The sequence below is a fragment of the Podarcis gaigeae genome (genome assembly GCF_964106915.1).
Source record: "Podarcis gaigeae genome assembly, chromosome: 3".
Classification (NCBI taxonomy): Eukaryota; Metazoa; Chordata; class Lepidosauria; order Squamata; family Lacertidae; genus Podarcis; species Podarcis gaigeae.
This window is the reverse complement of record NC_139680.1, coordinates 78,909,679-78,925,241: the sequence shown is the minus strand read 5'-3', so window position 1 is coordinate 78,925,241 and position 15,563 is coordinate 78,909,679. Positions and strand designations below refer to the sequence as shown.

General features: G+C 39.8%; 1 protein-coding gene across 6 annotated transcripts in view; it reads left to right on the top strand.

The window, feature by feature from the left end:
• Positions 1-15,563, top strand: part of AKT3 (AKT serine/threonine kinase 3) — a 110,377-nt gene that overhangs the window by 79,109 nt on the left and 15,705 nt on the right. The window contains exons 10-14 of one of the 6 annotated variants that reach the window (XR_014562531.1): positions 790-918; positions 4,841-5,055; positions 6,947-7,034; positions 10,656-10,770; positions 12,020-12,079. Coding sequence is in view for 4 of the 6 variants with exons in the window: in XM_083732539.1 (XP_083588665.1) it covers positions 790-918; positions 4,841-5,055; positions 6,947-7,034; positions 12,020-12,079 (492 nt within the window). In the remaining 2 variants the exon portion in view is untranslated. Of the gene's footprint in view, positions 1-789; positions 919-4,840; positions 5,056-6,946; positions 7,035-10,655; positions 11,721-12,019; positions 12,080-15,563 lie in introns of those variants that run through there. The other 5 variants (XR_014562532.1, XM_083732539.1, XM_083732541.1 and 2 more) reach the window with 5 other exon arrangements.

Here is a 15,563-nt window from a genome sequence, read left to right as displayed (position 1 = left end):
GCTCTTGAGGAATCACAAACAGGCAAGCAAGCAGCAGTTGTCTTACAATTTGGCCCACCAAAATGAGCAGCTGGCATTAAATGTAACTGTGTTGTCTCACTTTTGCCTTGCAGCAAATGAAGTGGTTCACAAGGTCCTGCTGAAAAGTTCATAGGCCACTACTTTCAGTGTCTCTCTCCCCCCCCCCCCCTTTGCTTCTAGAGCTCATTTCATATTTGATTCTCTAATTACAACTGCAAATAGTATGCAAAGTGAGTTTAGATCTGGTTATCTGAACTAGGAATATAAATTATTATATTATAAAAATACTATCATCAGAATGGCAATCATCCTGTGATGCTGTAAATTACACTTACAAGGCCAAACTATGGGACCAAACTAGACAAGACAAAAAGGATCTGTGATCAAATTTCCTGCTGTTTCTATTTTCCCTTCCCTTTAAAGTAGCTGTGGGAAGCATCTAATTTGCCACTGGAAACTATTATTTGACTCTTTGGCAAATAGTATTGTGTATGTGTGGGAATAGGATTAAGAAAATGTTACCGGGGAAAGGGTTAAACATTATTGACCCAGCATTGTGGTACCCAGCAAATGCTTATAATAGAAGTTCGAAACGTTGGAGAATTGATCACTAATTTCCAGTGCCTCATCTGGTTTGGCTCTTAATAATAGTAAAAATTGTAACAATGACTACTAAGTTGCTGGGTGTTTTTTTTGTTGTTTGTTTGTTAAACAGTGATTTCCCTTTAGATGTTGAAAAACCAATTTTGTGTTATTTGTAATATACAGTTAGAGAATCTAATGTTGGATAAAGATGGACACATAAAAATTACAGATTTTGGACTTTGCAAAGAAGGGATCACAGATGCAGCTACTATGAAAACATTCTGTGGCACCCCAGAGTACTTGGCTCCAGAGGTATGTCAGCATTTTACTTTGTACATTTTAAATATGTAACATTTCACTTAATTACAACATACTTGTCAATAGCAATTGGTATATTTGAAAACTGGAAAATATTGTTACAAGGGCTAATACTTTTTATAGCCTTTTACCATGAGGATGTTTAAATGTTGTTTAAACATTAGCACAAATATTTATGTGTATCTGTGTATCTGAAGAAGTGTGCATGCACACAAAAGCTCATATCAATAACAAACTTAGTTGGTCTCTAAGGTGCTACTGAAAGGAATGTTTTTATTTTGTTACAAATATTTATTTTCAAGCTAGTAATTTTTACAGCAGAACTATTAAAATATTTCTCTTTATATAGATCGATTCCTATGTACATTTAATTGTAAGTGAAGCTTTTTCTTAAAAATAAGAAGCATGCTTCTTTAGTATTTTCATGCAGCTATCTAAATATAGGGCATAAAAAGAGAAAGACGCAGATTACATGGTTGAAAATAATGGGATGGGTTCTAAGGAATGACTGGAGGAAGTTCAAGGAACACTGCTAAAGTACCTGTACCTGAAGGCAGCTCTGGCTTAATCCGAGCAATTTAATCTCCTATAAAATATTTTGCTTTGAGATATAGCTCCAGTTAAGTTTTGCCAAGTTTTCATTAATATTTATCTAAGTTAATATCTTCACCAACTTTAAGAGTGAGTTTTATTTCTCAGGGTCAAGAAGGTTTAGAATGCCCCCTCTTCCAGTTAAGAGTGCAGAGACTTTTGCGGAGCAAAGCAACTGCAATCTGCTCTCCAGCAGGAACACATTCCCACCAAACCCTGGTTTGACTTAGCATGGGAAAGACCAGCTCAGTTTGCATCTATCAAAGGATGATGCAACCATTGTAACAGCTTCCTGTGATGATGGAGATACAGTAGAATCATATACCAATTGGCATAGCTGTTTTGCCTTCGTATGGTACTAATAGGACAATTGTTGTTTCCATTTATATCAGTGAACTGAGCCATGTGCCAGAAAACACCCTGGTCCTATTTAGTGTGATAAGGAAGCTCCTAGGTGATAGTTGAATCCTGTCTTTTTTTCAGTTGAAGCAGTAGATAACTGGGTCCTTTTGTTGCAATAACGATTGAAATCAAGATCCTAAGTGGTCTAATATTTGGTTGCATTTAGATCTATGTTTAGATAAAGCAGCTGGTTTATTTTGTACATTATCTATGTACTTCACTTCACTTGTATCATGCTGTATAGGGTCTGTACCTGACCCAGAACCTTAGCATCCCCATTTGTTGGGATCTAACCCAGAGCTTTCCAAACTGTGTGTCGCGACACATTAGTGTGTCAGCTGTGATGTGTAGGTGTGTCACTGGAAAGGGGTTAGTTTAACCTCTGGTTTGTTAGTAAAACTGAATTACTGTTTTGTGAAATGATACATATCTAAAAAGTGTGACACCAACATGAAAATTTGGGAAAGCTCTGCTCTCACTTTTATGGCAAATATAGGCTGCAAGTGTGTGAAAGTTGGCTCTCTTGGTATCTACTGTACAAGTAACAGTAATATGCAAACTCAACAAATTCTAAACAGGAACCTCTTGTAGAAATGTTACACAACTTCTGCATTGTAACTGTGCTTCCTTTATATGCCCATCCTGCAGGGTGTGATGTGCACCCTGTCTGGAATTGTCTGATGCTTCACTGTTACTGAAGCTAAACAGGTGTAGAATTTGTAAGTCCCTCAGATGACAGACCACTGGAAGCCTCATAAAAACAGAAAAAGTACTCGGTGGATAGCAAACAAGAGTTCTTGCACAGTTGTCAGTATTAGAATCCAATTAAACCTGCCAATTTAGTTGTTCAGTTCTTTACAGTTCTTTAACACCCATCCTTCAAAGAATGGCTCAGAATACAGTATATTTTAATTTTCCTGTTTAATTGGAGAAATGTTTCAATGCTTATGTTCTTTGAGAAAAATAGGAAGCTATTATTCTGTTCATTTATTTAATTTTAGAAAAAAAATCTCTTAAACAGTTTACATCTATCAGAAGACCTTACCAACAAAATTTTTAAAAAATTGCAAATACATTATGAAAATCCATCTGTAAAAGGCAACACAATCAGAAGCTAAACTAATTATTTGAGCTTCCAGCTTTTCTGTTGAGTTAGCAATACCTGTTCAATCCTCCAATTGTAAAACAGTTTAAAAAATCCAATGTAGCTCACATGCAAGACCCAACAAAATTGAGTGCTAAGTACATTTTTGGCAGTTGACTTTTATTATGCCCAGTCCTCAAATGTACGAGTGGATAATCATCTGAATGTTACTTATTTTTCACATGCTTATGTGATCCCACAAAAAGTGCATGCTAAAAAGAAGCAGATGGTGACAGATGGGGAAGGTTGAATAAGGTGGCTTTGGAAACCTAGAAAAATGCATTTCTGTAATAGTGTAAAAATAAAAATTTATTTGATTGCCAAGTTACATATAACAAAACAAGAACTCGGGATGAAACCTTGATCGTATATGACAAAATTATTTTACAATAATCCTTATAAAATGTCTTATTGTGATGATTATATCATAGCATATTTTTGTATATTTTATAATGAATAAAAAAAATGACGCACATGTTCTTGGAAGTAAGTCCCATTGAAGTCAGTACTGTAAAACTTACTAGAATAAACATCTGTGGAATGAGAACATTAGAGTAATAAAATTTAGTTGCAGAAAAAAGGGGGGTAGTTGTATTGCTTTTTACTGTGCTTAACAGTCAAGATAACTTGTTCCATTCTTCAGTAACAAGCAAGTATCATATTTTCCTAATACAATATTGAAAAATGAAATATTTTACCACACAAGCAGCACTGCAATGAAAGGCACCTAGCCCGAAGAATCAATAACTTACTAAAACATTATTATGGTTAAAAGCCCTAATATTTTGTTTTAATTAAAGTAAAACATTTTTGTAAATACTTGACGTACACGTAAGCTTAAGATATTTGCATTGGAGCAGCTGGTGGGTGGGACAGAGCCACCCTTCTGACACCCTTCTGGCACATATGCAAAGCACTTACCTATGTTTTGCCCTTTCCCGGCACTATCCAGGTAAGCTATAGCAACACCAGTGTCAGGAGTTTGGATTTGGATTTGGATTTGATATCCCGCCTTTCACTCCCCTTCAGGAGTCTCAAAGCAGCTAACATTCTCCTTTCCCTTCCTCCCCCACAACAAACACTCTGTGAGGTGAGTGGGGCTGAGAGACTTCAGAGAAGTGTGACTGGCCCAAGGTCACCCAGCAGCTGCATGTGGAGGAGCGGAGACGCGAACCCGGTTCACCAGATTACGAACCACCGCTCTTAACCACTACACCACACTGGCTCTCCCAGGAGGCTAGTGCTGGCTCTCCACACATTCTTCTACTGAATTTTCACATTACCTCATCTACTTAGCAGTTGGGGGGCTTGACTGGGTCTAGTGTAGCTTCAGCCCTTGCATATGGATGAATTACAGTGCTCCTTGCTTCCAAAGTTTATTTTTACTGGTGCATGTTTATTACAAGGGAAGTATTAAGTTCTTCCCACTTCCCCACCCAGCCTTCCAACTCTGCACGATGCAAATTGTTCATGTCCTATAGCATGATTAGTTTGCATTGTTCAAAGACAGACATCTGGAAGAGGATGTGAGGGGAGCCCCCTTGACCTGGTGGCAGCCACACCTGTCTTCTCATAGTGGAAGCAGAGGGTGATGAAAGTGAGGGAGACTCCCTTACTTTACAAGTACTACATCCGGTTTAAAAAGGACGGAGTCATGAAATACGACATTGGGGGAGGGGGAGTTTAATAGTGGTCAGGCTACCTACACTATAATATGGACACACACCCTTTAATGTAATGACTAGTGTAAATTTCAGTACCTTCCTGTTCCTGTTTTAGGTTTTGGAAGACAATGACTATGGCCGTGCAGTGGATTGGTGGGGCCTTGGAGTTGTTATGTATGAAATGATGTGTGGCAGGTTGCCATTCTACAACCAAGATCATGAAAAACTTTTTGAACTAATACTAATGGAGGATATAAAATTTCCCCGAACATTGTCATCCGATGCAAAATCACTACTTTCAGGTCTCCTGATAAAAGATCCAAATAAACGGTAAGTCTGACAGAATGCCAATTATGCACAAGTAGGCATTTTCATCCTAAAATACATAAAAGGTTTGTAGCACACATAGCACACATAGATGACTAGTTCTGGGGTCTGCCACAATCCTTGTGCAAATTCTTTTCTGCACAGCATTCTGTATATGTTGCTTAAAGGGTTGAATGTTGCTGCCTGGTCTTTGACCACAGTAAAGATTGATTGAGGGGAGGGTTGAATGTTTTCAGGTCAAATATTGCCCCAAGAGCAGCAGGCCCTTCTAGGGATTTTTGTGCATTTTGTTCATTCTTCAGGCACTGGAGTCATCCTTGATTTTCTTAAGGCAGACCAAGACCAAGGCCTGGCTCCAGACACCCTCAGGAGATAGGCTTTGGCCCTAGGCAGTGTCTTCCCCCTGGTAGACCACTGCTGTGAGAAAACAATCCAAGGTCAAAGAGGTTCCTCAAAGGGGTCACTCACCGGTGTGGGATTATCATGAACTTGAAGTTGAGGAAAGGTTACCTCCCATTCCAGCGAACCACAGGAAGTTTCCTTTTTAAAGGTACCTTTTGACACTGCCTCCAGGAGGAGTTAACCTTTGTTTGTATGCTCTGTTCTCCAACTGACCAGCCTGATGATAACTCGGGATTAAGTGGGTAGTGCAGAAGCAACCTCGAGGGATGGCTAAAATATGTCTTAGGGCTCATAATCTTCCGAAATCACATTCCTGATTAATGTTCCATAGAGTTGGAGGCTTGGAAAGAACATGTTGTGTCAGAATTATTAATACACATTAAGATTTTCATCCTGTCTTTCAAATACATCTTCCCAGTGGTTTCAATAAATTACTAAAAATGCCATAACACAAGTATTACTTAGAAATAAACTAAAAGCAGCAGCTCTGCATATATGAATTAAAAGATGTGGAGCTCTTGAGTGGTGTGATGAACAAGCTAGTTGCCCTTTACCACCAATTCAAAATCAAGCCAAAGGTGGACTTGTTTAGTTTGTTTATAAGATGATCCCCTACCCATGGCCTAATGTTTACAATGGTAATGTAAGATAGCCTAATTATACCAAAGGAGAGAAGGTGGAAGGAGCATGAAAAAGATGTTGATTAATGTCAACGTTATCTTTTAAAGCAAGCAGGGAGATGAGAAACTAAACAGTAATAGAAGCAAAATTATTTTGAGAGGAGAAAGCAGGCATTGAAATTCAACACAGAAGTGTCACATTTGGGATGAATTCCAAGGCATGGCAGGCAATAAAATAAAATAAAATAAAATAAAATAAAATAAAATAGAAATGTGCATCAGATGTAGATTTACTGGGATGGGAAAGGTCCTTATCTGCTGTGTTTCAAAATCTGTGCTCAGATTACTAGAAGTCTTTGTAGTTCGAGCGTCTTGAGGCCTATTTATAGTACACCCCATATGCAAAACTGCTTTTTAATTTTAGAACAACTTAGGTGATGTGATGACTCAAAACAGAACAGGAAATGCAAGTACTTCATGCATCTTGTGTATCACTTGTCTTGTGTGAAATACATATTTGCAATAGAAATGATTTTTTAAAAAAATCTCTCCACATGAGCACTCCCTGCATTCCCAGACCTGCTCAACTGAATTGCAGGTTGTAGCTCGTGTGGGTGGGAATACATGAACTCCAAGCTTTGCTCTTGAGGGTATTAATACTAGATGTGTGCATTCTTAATTTTGAAAAAATGAATCCATTAACCTCCAACATGAATACACATCAAACAGGTAAGTAACATATTCACCAAATGTTGTGCTGTTCATAGAATGGTTTTAATTTTTGGTGAAACTAAACTTCATAGGTAAAAAGAGCATCCTGCTTCTTTGTTTTTTGCTAATAAGACTTATGTAATTTATACTTTCCCAAATAGTCTTGGTGGAGGACCAGATGATGCTAAAGAAATTATGCGACACAGTTTCTTTGCTGGAGTGAACTGGCAAGATGTATATGATAAAAAGGTAGGTTTGTATAGGATGGCACTGAATGCTTAAGATATTGCACATCTAGATTTCAGTTATATTTTTTAAAAAGGTAAACATCTGGAAAACAGCAATTTTTATAGTTCCATAACCTAGTGAAACCATAGACCAAAATTCAGTGCTTTTAAGTCCCTTTGGTTTCAGTGGGATCTTTAAATATGTGCATTTCTCTACTACTGAACTGAATATGACTTGGAAATGTCAGAAACCTAGAAGCACCCTATGACAGCTAGAAGTGGATGTGGAATTCTGTTTTCAAGTCACTTCTGTGTGTGCCAATCTACAGCCCAAACTACTAGCCATCCAGGATAGGGACCAGGGGGTGAATTTAGTTTTTTCTACGAAGCTAAAAATTGGGAATATCTAAGAGGAGCTACACATCTGCATTAATTTGGGTTGGGTATTCTCAGTCAGAAATTGTATGGCTATAAATCCATTCCTAATTATGAAATGTCAGTGTCTTTCTCCCCACCCCAAATAGGTTGAGATCATTCTTGCTAAATATAAATTACTCCATCCCCAAAAAACTTTGTTCTGTCATAAAAATATGTTTTTGAATGGAACAATTCTTTTTGCTTGCTTTCTGTTTAAATCATCACAAGAGAACTATTAGGCAGCATCTCTTTGTACAAATGTAATACATTCTTACTTGATTCTCTTTTGCAAATGATAACTGTGGTATGTTTTAAATATATGTGTGACAGTCAAAAAGGAAATCTGGCTAGGATATTTGTATTACAGAAATATACTTTTTATGCTGTTGTGCTGCATCTTGTCTCATTACCTTTGAAGGGCATGCTAGTGTAATTCATTATGACTTGACAAATAATTTTTATTTCAAAAATGTATTTCTATGAAATTGATTCTAGTTTCTTAAAGGGTTTTAAATATTCTTGAGCCTCTCAGGCAAACATCCCTTCTCTAGAACCTTCAGTTCATGTTTGAGCCTTGGAGGATTTTTTCCTGTCTTATTCTGGCTAGCCCCGCTGCTAAGGTGAAAAATTGTGTTTTAGGTCAATCTTTGTATCAGACTGATTTGTTCATGGAACATTTTCCCCATCCACAAGTGCTGAACTTTTCCAAAAACTAAAGTAGTAAAGTTTATAAAAATAAATGCAATTAAACACATACTAAATACTGTTTGGACCGAGGCCCAAATGAAAGAATAATAAAGTAAGTCAAATTTGTACTTTGTTTAGTAGATTCCTTTAAAAAAATATTATTTTTAAATCATTTAATGCAAGCAAGGGGAACCACTGGCCAAGTCGATCCTGGCCCACCAAGGGTCCAAGTCGGCTTGCAAGACCATTTCCCTGTCCATCAAGTTGTTAGGAGGACAGGGTTCAGTCCTGCTGGAGTCAGTGCATTAGCAGTAGGGAATGTGCTGGCAAAGCAGACTCCTGCAGCTGGCAAGTTTGAACCCTTTGCTCATCAGCAGGTAGTGGAAGGTTCAGTCCTGCTGGGAAGTCAGTCCTGTGACCAGGGTATGCCCTGGTGAAGTAGGCCCTTGTTGCCAGCAGGATTGAACCTTCCGCTTGTCCATTATTGAGTGAGGGGTTCATTCTAGCTCAGTTTGGCTGCGCTTGCCTTTTGCTCTGCTAGTAACAGGCACACGTAGCCAAAATAGGTGTGGGAATGTTTGAAAGCCCTTTTGCAAAGAGCCCTCACTGCTGGGCTCTTTGCAAAAGGTCTCTCAAACAGCACCATGCTGCAGTTTGAAGCCCCGACAGTTGGGGTTAGCTCAGCATCACTGATAGCACCTATTTGTCAGATTTGGTCTTCCACTGGCCAGGAAAGGCTTCCCAACCCTGATTGAATGTAACCACATAGTACGGTGCATTGGTGTAAATTTCTGGCAGAATAACTCAATCTGGACTCATGGAACTTGTAGCAAGAGCCAGCAGGTGAGGAATTATTCAGAAAACCTCAATGGGTTGGAACCCAAGAACCATGAGTGGAAGGGGACTTCCCCACTTATTTTGCACCACAGCTCCCTTCATCCCTGAAAGGTTGTTTATGAAGGTTTAGGGACTCTTCAGAATGGTGTGGGGTAGAACAAGCGGTGCTGCTTGGGGAGAGAAGATGGGCTAAAACTGGGCAGAGGCAGCTTGTGCAAATGAGGCCAGAGCATGGCAAACCTTTGATTCTGGACTGACACAGGTTGTGAAGAAATCTTAGTAATCTCCATTAAAATAATAAAATGTTTGATTGTTGAAAATTCATTTTATTTGTTGTTTGGTTCTGGTTTACACATTATTATCATAGATGTTAAACCGTTTGCTGAAATTATGTTAGCCTTTTCCTGGGATATGGCAAATGTATGTAATTTAGGGGTGGGAAAGCTTTCATTCCAAGGGTCACATTCTCTCAGAGACAGCCTTATGGGGGTGCATGCCAGTGGTGTGTGTGGTGGTGGTGCATTGTCAAAAGTTGGTGGTGATGGCAGTCTGTAATTTCCATAATCCTCATCCCAGCTCATAAACCTTGTTTCTAATTTCAGTTTTAGAACTTTGTAGCTGTTCACATTCAATTAAAAAGTGAGAGTGGTGTTTCCTCCACCTTAGGTGCTTGCACATGAGATATCTGAGCTCCTTAAACTATTAAGGTTGTGTTCAGCTAAATTCTACTCAGAGTAGATCTACTGAAATTAATGGCCCTAATGTCCTTTTAATTTCAGCGGGTCTACTTGGAATATAACTAATGTTGAATACAGCCTGTATGCATGACACTGAACTTGATGGTCTCCCTTTCTGTGATCTGTGTACAGTGGTACCTCGTTTTACAAACGTAATCCATTCCGGAAGTCCGTTCTTAAACCAAAACTTTTCTTAAACTGAGGCGCACTTTCCCTAATGAGGCCTCCCGCCACCGGTACTCTTCCACCATTAGGATTCCATTCTTAGACCGGGACACTATTTCTGATTTTGTGGAGTTTGTAAACTGAATCGTTCTTAAACCGGACTGTTATTAAACCGAGGTACCGCTGTACATCATATTTTGGGGTCAGGTATATAAATAATTCTTTTAGTATTTATTATTAAATATAGCACAGATTCAAATAGTAAAGATATATTTAGATTTAAGTTACAGCCGACTATATCCAAAAGGCTTTAGTGGTAATTGCATTATTAGTCCAGTCTGTATGCAACACATTCAATCTAAGAAAAATTATTAGTCTGGATTGCGTACATCCCCTGCTGTGGTTTCAGTAATGGTGCTGTGGGCACAACTATTTTAAACTGATAGGGTTTTTTGTTTGTTTTGTTTTTTCTTTACTTTTGGTTGTTCCCTCATTTTGATTCCATGTAGTTCATTCCTATACCAGAATCTGGGATGAAAGTGGGTGTCGCCTGCTCAATGTGTTAATACAGAGAAAGCTATGTTTGTTCTCTTTACTGATAGATAAAGAGGACAGGATGGTGTGTCTATCACAAAGCTTCCATGCTTCCATAGTGTCTGTCTGTAATTGGGGTGTGGTTGCAGATGAACCAACTGAAGCTGTATCTATGGGGGGGGGGCGGGACCGAACCCAAATAATTAATTATAGAAAGCTGCTTGATCTAGGAGGCTTGAGGACACAAGTAATTAATGGTGTTTCAGCTTCTTCTGCTCACTTAGGTTGCAGTCTTGTGATGCTTCTGAATCTGTTGCTGCACATAGATTTTCTGGCCATCGCTGTGACATGGCCAGTAATGCTTTCCTTTAACTACATTTGGTGAGTAGGCTAATGACCATTTCCATACTTAGACATGGCAACCATTGTTCATACTTTTCCAGCACACTCTATTCCTGAAGGCAATTTGGAACTTGAAGCGGTGCTAGGTTGGTTGCAGATGCTAGCTTAATGGCTTAACAGATGGGTCACCAAGACTGCTGCAGAGCCAAACATAGCTTCCTATTCAGTATACTTTAGGGCAGGGTCAGCTGGCATGGCAATGCCATGGAGCTGGCTTCCTGTTAGTGGTGTCGCTGCTGTTGTCCTAGTGCAGGGGCAAGGTAATGGCAAGGCCAGGGCAACGGAAGCACCAGATTGGCTCCATTGTACACCTGTGCCACCCCAGTCTTGCTACCACCTTGTCCCATCCCACCTCATCTTGGTAAGTGACACTACTGCCACAAGGCCAGCACTGCCCTGTCACACTGACCACTACTGTTTCAGGTTTTAATCCATAAAGCCCAGAAAAGGGCTATTAAGACAATGTAGTGTCCTTATAGTGCAGTAGATGCAGACAGCAGTTGCTTTAGATCAAGGGTAGGTTTCTCAACCAATTCATTTACTGTAAAATAGTAAGCTTGGATCAAAGGAACCCCTGTTTTCACAGCTCCTCTACCTGTAGCCCCGTACCACATTCCACACCACCCTGAAGTGTCCCTTTGCGGGAGTGGTCTTTGCACAACGCACTGCACTTGAAATAATGTCCCATTGTGCAAGCAGAACTTTGCTTGCTCTTCTCTGGATCCTAGCCGTGATTATGTTTGCCACATGGCACTCCAAAAGTCCTGAAATCCTGAAAGATTTGCACTGTTACAGTCTATATGTTTCATCATCCGCATGAAAAAATGACACTGACAAGTGTGAGTTGTTGCTGTAGGAACTAAGTCATCTCCAGTGCTCTTTGTGTAAAATTGTACTCTACACATAACCTATAGTGGGTATACAATCAAATATACTATTTTTATTTTTTGCACAGTTTTAGAGCACTTCCTAGATTTTCTAGCAACCTTTTTTAAGGTGCAGTTGTTACAGTTCTCATTAGAGAATCTAGAAACAAAGGAAGAACATCTGTTTATTCATTTTTTTTAAAAAAGTTAAACATCAGGCATTGTGTCCTTACCCAACTCTAACTCTAGATGTTCATCACTTCCTTAACATAATTTTTTATTATATTTTTCATGATGCCACTATAGAAGGAATATTGTTAGGAAGGGGTTTCTTACTGCATTTCTCTTATTTTCTTCTGGAGGTGGTGTTGAAGTTCCATGTGCTGGTTCCTCATTTCTTGACAAGAGTTCTTCAGAAGCTGGTAATGTTTTTTAGAGGGTTTCCCTCTAAAATTGGGTGATTTGTTTTGACGGTTTCCATAAACTTCTGTTACCAAAGGAATATTTTGTAGGATGTAATGTGTACAGTTATTTTTAACAATAAATAACATTAGACTTAATATCCCCAGAGTGCAATTGGAAAGTGCTTGTGTTGCTCCCTTACCCTATGTACACTGGGAGCAAAAGATCTATGAGATGGAACCAGCAGCACAGACAACCAAGGTACTTCAGGAGGGGTGCAGTGGATAATAAGTTATGCCAGGAGTTTGTGAGGAAGGAGAAAGAAACATTGTGATAGCTGGAATGGTGGAAATGGAAGTAAATTTTTGTGACCTATGAACAGGTACAGTCTTGGTCACTCTTTAGACATTATTTTAAAAGTGCTTAATGTAAGAGCCCAAACCCATATGTAGTCAGAAGTAAGTCTCATTTTGTTTCTTGAGACTTGCATTCACATAACTTTTAATAGGTTTTGCAGCATTGAACTAAGTTGGGGTTTTTATATTTTCTGCTAGTAAATTACAATGGGATATTTTGAGGGTCAAAAATACCATTTAGATTTATGCAAGGAATGCTTTTATATCTTAGTTTTGAATCTGACAGGAGTCTATAGGTTTTTTAAAAATTTTGGTATATGCTGCTTTTTTCTCAGGAATATTTCACTGAGATTACATTTTCATTTATTAAATTTGTATTAGGCCTTTCAACCCAAGAGCCCCCATAACAATATATTAATAATACACAAAAACAATAAAACCCACAGTATAAAATAGGTCTCGGAGTGAAAAAAACATATCAAGAAATCAGAAATTTAGACAGTCCCACATCAATCTATCCTTTACATCAGCCATATTTATAAACTTGGGGAAATAAATGCATCTTAATCTAATGCACAACAGTGTAGGGATCGATCTTGATGGAGAGAGAGTTTGAGAAGGTTGTGTTCCACATTGTCACATAACGAGTTATGGATGCTCATGGAACTGTGAGCAGGGTCTCTCCCACAAATCTTAATGGGATGGCAGGTAAGAAGGGACACAGTCATTCTGATACTTGTGCCGTAGGCCATATAGAGCTTTAGAGGCACAGCATCTTAAATTTGGCCCTGTAGCAAACAGGCAGCAAGTGCCAATCCTTAGTTATAGCTGTTACATGAATCCACTTTATGGCACTGGTCAGTAACTTGGCTGCCACATTCTGCAGTAGATCCAACTTCTAGATCATCTTCAAGGGCAGTTCCTTGTAGAGAGGGCATTGGTTACCAGAGCATGTAGTATCTTGGCAGAGCAGAAGTTGTAGCTGGTAAACCAGCTGCCTGGGCCTAAGTCAGGCATCCCCAAACTCGGCCCTCCAGCTGTTTTGGGACTACAACTCCCACCACAACAGGACCAGTGGTCAGGGATGATGGGAATTGTCGTCCCAAAACAGCTGGAGGGCCGAGTTTGGGGACGCCTGGCCTAAGGAGACAATGATGACTATAAGAGCAGCCCCAAACTACAAACTTTCTCCTTTAGGGGAAATGCAACTCTGTCCAGAACAGGCAGTCTTCTCAATAATGAATTTTGCTGATAATGTTAACATGCTTGCACTTTTGTCTGACGGTTGCTTTATGCTGGTAGAGAACACTTCTGTTTGTGTAAGTGGGGCTGTCAATTTTTACCGATCTCCCTTACCTGCCGTAGCCCCTTGCCAAACTGCTTCTGAGGGTTGGGGGAACCTTCTAGAACAGTGTGGGGTATGGCATGGAGGGCTCAGTAAAAACAGAACTCTGAGACCTGACTCAAGCTCTGTGGTATCTGCTTGTGCCTTTTGTGCTGTTTTCTTCATGACACACAAATGTGCAACTTGTTAAGCAGTGAATATAGTAAAGTCTCAACTAAAACATGTCAGTTCACTGGGTAGGGAGGGAGGGCAACAATGGCCATATCTGTGGATTGTTTCACCTCCAGTGTCATATGGGATGTTAGGAATGAACTATGTTGACTAGTAGGGCTTAAACTTGACTAAAGCTCTAGATTTCAATGTGCATAATATGCAAGAGGAATTAGAAGGGAACTGTCATATAACTGCAGCAATAGAGTGGGAGAGCTTTTGTACTGCTTTCCCTCCAAGTATGCTTGAAAGCGAACTTAATCCAAGTTCAAATGAAAGGAAGTGACCAAGCCACAGTGGCTTTGATGAGACTGGCCTGGATTTGCTTGGTGGTCCTGATGCGGCAGGCATGTTGGCAACTCCATGAATAGTGCCCTTGTGCAGACGCAATCAGCATCGCACTATCCTTGCTATGTTAGAAGTCTACAGTTGGATCTGCACAACTCTCCTAGGCAAGCGTCTGAGCATCTGAATCAAATAAGATTTGAGTTAAACGTGAACAATTGTAGCAACATCTTTAGTAGGACTATGGTTTGGATCGAAGATTAATATGCCATGGCTTGCTGTCAAATATTGGATGGATTTTTTCATGTTCTGAGTACCCTTTGCAATCAACACAGTGGATCAGTTCCGTTGTAACATTTATGATCCAGTGTATATTGTCGGCTTGCTGGAGCACTCCCTCTTCTCTTTCCCTTGCAAGGTTTTCCTGGTTGAAGTGATCCTTAACAAACCAAAGTTTGAAGAACAGAATCCTGGCTTACAAACCTAATTTATGGAGACTGCTTAATTATGTAGACATCATGGAAATCTGGTTTACCAAACCAGGAAGTCTGCTGAAAGTGGGACAGCAGTTAAAGCAGGAATGGTGTGTTGGAATAGAAATGTTTTTGCTTGACTCAGTGGATGTGTGCCTGACATATTGTGGCACTCATGTTTATGTTCTTACACTTATAGTGTTGCTCCATTATATTTTTCACCTATGTAACCTGGAAATGTGAACAACACTCATACCGTGGAAGTCGAACGGAATAATAATAATAATAATAATAATAATAATAATAATAATAATATATTTATACCCTGCCCATCTGGCTGGGTTTCCCCAGCCACTCTGGGCAGCTTCCAACAAAAAAATAAAATACAGTAGTCTGTCAAACATTAAAAGCTTCCCTAAACAGGGCTGCTTTCAGATGTCTTCTAAAAGTTTGGTGGTAGTTGTTCTCTTTGACATCTGGTGGGAGGGTGTTCCACAGGGCGGGTGCCACTACCGAGAAGGCCCTCTGCCTGGTTCCCTGTAACTTGGCTTCTCACAGTGAGGGAACTGCCAGAAGGCACTCGGCGCTGGACCTCAGTGTCTGGGCAGAACGATGGGGGTGGAGATGCTCCTTCAGGTATACTGGACCGAGGCTGTTTAGGGCTTTAAAGGTCAGCACCAACACTTTGAATTGTGCCTGGAAACGTACTGGGAGCCAATGTAGGTCTTTCAGGACCGGTGTTTTATGGTCTCGGCTGCGCACCTGGTCCTTCAGGGGCACAGTTACCCCATTCAGGACCAGGGAGTCCTTCACACCTCCCCCCCCCCCCGTGTTC